We start from the raw sequence: 4,417 nt of genomic DNA, 5'->3' as shown, positions 1-4,417 counted from the left end.
CCTATGGGTATGTTTATTTATTTTACATCTTTTTACAGCCCGAAAATCGATTTCACTACCAGTAGGCCAAGTGTAAAGCGCTTTCATAATCGTAAAAGGGTTCTAGTTCATGCTTCTGTTTTAGCGGATGTTAATCAGCAGTTCATCAGTGCGTGACTTCATTGGATCCAGCGAGTAGGGCGATGGTGCTACCATCTTCAAGTGTGAATCATATAAAAAACGCATATGATAATTAGATGCATATATAAAGTACTCTTATCAATTTGCACCACCAGTAGCGGCGTGGCTTCCAGTGGTATCATCATTACAATGTACCGGTCAATTTTGCTTCTAGCCGCGCTGGTCATGGTAATCGTTGAATCTTTGCCAGTAAAACCAATCTACCGAAGTGATGTTCAGTTAGTTCCCGTCAAACAACAAGGAGTTGTTCGAGCCAGGGAACAACCGCACAATCTGGGTGAAATTGAAAGTGAACTAGAGGTGGACCAAAAGGACTTTCATACCTACCCAAAGTACAAGTACGAATACGGTGTCAAAGATCCGCTAACCGGCGACCACAAAAGTCAGTGGGAAATGCGCGATGGAGACATCGTGAAAGGTGCGTGTGTGTGACCTGTGTTTTGTTAAATATCTGTCTAAGCATCGAGATTGATAATACCTGTGTATTCTTTTCCGATAGGATCGTACACGCTGGATGAGCCCGATGGTTCACAGCGGATTGTGGAATATCGAGCAGATGATCGTAACGGATTTGAGGCGATCGTTAAAACCATAAAACGTCCTCACAGTAGCAGTCAGCTTCTAAGAGATGGGGAACAGACCCAATTGAATGGTCAGAGTGACAAGCAACAATACGTAGGTCGAAGTTATACGAAAATTACGCGATACAACTGATTTTTATGTGGCAAACATCTTGGCGATTCTGGGATCGTTCACAAATAATGTTTATTGTACCTAATTCTGTTGTGCCTTAAGCCTTTGTGAACAAGTATTGGGGAAATAAGTCGACCCAAGCGTAGGCGTAGCCTCCGTATGCAAAGGGTTAGTATGTGAACTAGGAATAAATATGACATAAGATGATATAATCACTAGAAACCAATGTTGCTCATTTTTCTGCGTAAAAATGTTACCGAAACTAAGAAGAAAATTCAAACCAGTTAGGTATATGAGTTGGTATGAGAAACAAAAAAGAATGACCAGATTGGCGTGCATTAATTCTTTGATTAATTCTTTGTTTAATTAATTTAATTAATTATTTTGACTTTACACCTATTTACGCGTCTTTGCTCTGTGACGTACGACTGCTAAAGCAACATGACTGTATTCTCAAGAATTTAGAAATATAATACTGCCTTCTGGAAGGCATCGTTATGTTGTCAGGTGTACCTGCGAAAAAAACTTGTAAAACTTGCCGTTCGGTTATGTAGATTCAGTAAACTGCCTGCAAGGACTTGTAGCTCAAATTGATCATTCATTTAGAGGAACAAGCGAAAGTCACCAATAAACCCTGAGGAATTGATTGTAGGTACATACGAACGATTTGAACAGTGCTTGAAATGGTGATCCATTGATAAGTATCAAATAGTCTCCAAATGATGAAAAAAATTGTTGGCCGAATACCTAGTAAAAAAAGATTTAAAAGAAAAGATATATAGACCAAATTGGTCCCAAAACAGAACGGTGTCGGATGAACGAACAGATGATCAAATATTTCTGTGATAGGCGAGGGCTGTAATGAAATAAAAGGTGTACGGATTCAAACTTTCAATGAATAAAATTAAACATATTAGATATTTAATACCTACCTTTGTTTGTTTCATTCAATTTCATTATCATATCCAAATTCACGAACCTTCCTCTTAACACTACAGGGTGAATGGAATAACTGTTATTAAAGTAAATGGTCACAAAAAGGCGCATAAATTTTAATTTTGAGTGTATTTCGTATAAAGTATATTCATAACATTAGTCTTAAATTAGTCAAATTCAAATCTTTCTCCCTTTGCGCTACTTATCAGTCGCAATCATTGTTGAAAAGCGTTGCAGCTGACACGCACGATATCCTGAGGCATTTCATAGCAAATATGCATACAAGTATCCACAGTCAATCCATAGCATGCAACCTCATGAATAGGAGTCGAGAAGATTTAAGTCAAGCGAAGAGGCAAGTTACTCTTTTGAAGATATAAAATCTGGAAAATGGTCCTCACACCAAGCCTGTGTAGCTTTCGCCTGGTGAGATGGTGCAGAATCTTGTTGGAAGCAGAATGGTCACTCTTGTTGTGTTTTTTGACGATGGGAAATAAATGGTTCTTCAAAAAATTATCGATTACCGACTGATTATTAATTAGTGTTGATTTCAACATCAGGTTTGATAAACAGCAATCTTCCAATTTATGAAGAAACATTCACATACCATTTCTCTGGAAACAATCTTTTTTATATTTTTATGCAGGCTTGTGAAAATCTTCCAAATACAACATTTCCACGGTGTTGTATAGGATTCGTAAGGTGCCAACTTGCGCCTACCTACTAAAAACTCTCCCTTTTTCTGGAACCCCTCCCAGAACTTACGTTTATTTTACTTCAGGAGCGAGGACGTGCCTAAATACTCCACCATTGATGTTGTTGATGTAGGTTCAAACAACACCGCCTGTCATGCTATACCGCCGCTCCCTTCATCTAGGGCCTGGGCTGCCCACTCAGCCGTTTATCTGACCCTAGCTAAGCTATGTCATGCCCTGTCGTTGCAGTCATTCTATCCGTCTTCACATCCGTCACCGCTCTAACGACGGCGCGCCTGGCGCTACTCCGCGCACATCCTTTGCACGATGTTGTCGTAGTTGGTGTCTACTCCAATGAACGCAAGCATCTCATGCCGAGTGGCCTCGAAACGGGGACAGTGAAACATCACGTGCTCCGGAATTTCTCCGGCTACCGTACAAACGGTGCAAAGAGCGACCCTACCTATCCACGCATGTGTAGTTACTTCTTATAACATCCATGACTTGACAAAAATTGTGTAAGGAAAAAGTTTACCTTACCGTGTCTTCTACCGATCCAGGTCGAGATGTTCTGGATCAGCCTATGGATCTATCTGTCGTGTTCAGCGTGATCCCATTCCACCTGCTATCTCTTAATGGAATCCAGCCTAACTCTGTCCAGAACACCCCTGACGGTCTTCTCCCTATGAAACTTGATATCCTTCTCTTAAAGTATGCATATGGGAATCATGCTTGCAATGACTTCGATTGTATCCAGCAATATCGAGCGTGTGCCATCAGTCTAAACACCTCGTTTAGACGTGCCTGATTGCGCTTACTACCTAAATTCAAGGCTCATGCCGGTGAACAATATCGTTTCTTACTACTGTTTCAGGCGTTTCTTACTGTTGTTAGGTCCATAGCCGTTCGGCATAATCTCAGACAGCGCAGTAACCGTTGTTGACGCCTTACCACAAGCATAATCCACATGGCTGGTGAAGCCTCCTTGCGAACCCGGTACCACTACAACGGGTACAACGGGCGTTAGCTTGTTTGGGGTTTAGACCCCTAGCAACCGCAATGAGCTCCTCGTTCTTGACCAGAATGAGGGTGTCATTTTCTCGACTGGATGGGGTCGGAGGCCAGCTCACTGGATAGTGTTGCGGGAAAAACCGTTCCATGATTACATTCAGTCTGTATGGGCAGGTTTCCGGCGGAGTAGATGCACCCGTCATCTTTTTCATGACCACTTGGTAAGCACCACACCAGGGGTTTGAATCTGCATCACGACATAGCTCCTGAAAACGGAATTTTTGCTACGCCTAACGTCTTTGTTGAGCACCAACCTAGTCGCTCTAAGCTCAACCCCACGCGCTTCGACATCCGTATCGGTTCGGGCCCTCTGCATACGCCTTCTCGCTTTGTAGCATCTAGAACGGAGAAGACCGATTGTATCGTTCCACTGGTATGGTGAGCGACTAATGTTCGTTGGCTGCTCAGCCTGCAAAAGGTACTGACGGAACCCACGTTTGCCAGACCCACACCCAACTTGGACAAAGCTTCCAATAAATTTTGCCCCCCAGGGGTAGTGTGCCTACTTTTCCACTCGACTGCCCAGGCATTCATGTCGCCTCAATGACAACTGTGTGCTCGTGGGTAAGCATATCTGCATCCGGTCAAACTGCTCTGGTGACCTAGGCAGAGTGTAGCTGCTGTAGATATAGACGCCATCGACCACAGCAACCGCGTACCCTTCTGGGTCGAAAGTCGATACTTTTTAGATGGGATAGCTGCCCATGACAGCAATCGCTTTCATACGGCCGTTGTTGGTCACCCAGTTACCGTTGCCCTGAGGTACACGGTAGGGGTCTGCGATAATGGTAATACCGCAAATCGTCTCGGATGCCGTTTGCTAGAGCAACTGCTGCGCAGTG

General features: G+C 43.2%; 1 protein-coding gene across 1 annotated transcript; it reads left to right on the top strand.

Annotated features, from left to right (window-relative positions):
• The first annotated feature begins 309 nt into the window (after nucleotides 1-309).
• Nucleotides 310-894, top strand: LOC128736129 (pupal cuticle protein Edg-84A-like). The gene is made up of 2 exons (XM_053830608.1): nucleotides 310-598; nucleotides 680-894. The coding sequence occupies exons 1-2, from the start codon at nucleotides 310-312 to the stop codon at nucleotides 892-894; spliced, it is 504 nt and encodes a 167-aa protein (XP_053686583.1).
• The last annotated feature ends 3,523 nt before the right edge of the window (nucleotides 895-4,417 follow it).

The sequence above is a fragment of the Sabethes cyaneus genome, chromosome 2, assembly GCF_943734655.1.
Source record: "Sabethes cyaneus chromosome 2, idSabCyanKW18_F2, whole genome shotgun sequence".
In the NCBI taxonomy this organism is placed as follows: Eukaryota; Metazoa; Arthropoda; class Insecta; order Diptera; family Culicidae; genus Sabethes; species Sabethes cyaneus.
Note: the sequence above shows the minus strand (reverse complement) of the source record. Positions and strands in the feature narration are given on the sequence as shown.

What these genes read in the sequence shown, in the direction of transcription:
- LOC128736129 (XM_053830608.1), top strand. Translation starts at nt 310, where the DNA reads ATGTACCGGTCAATTTTGCTTCTAGCCGCGCTGGTCATGGTAATCGTT. An exon ending in CGATGGAGACATCGTGAAAG is followed by an intron (nt 599 to 679) that starts GTGCGTGTGTGT and finishes CTTTTCCGATAG; the next exon opens with GATCGTACACGCTGGATGAG.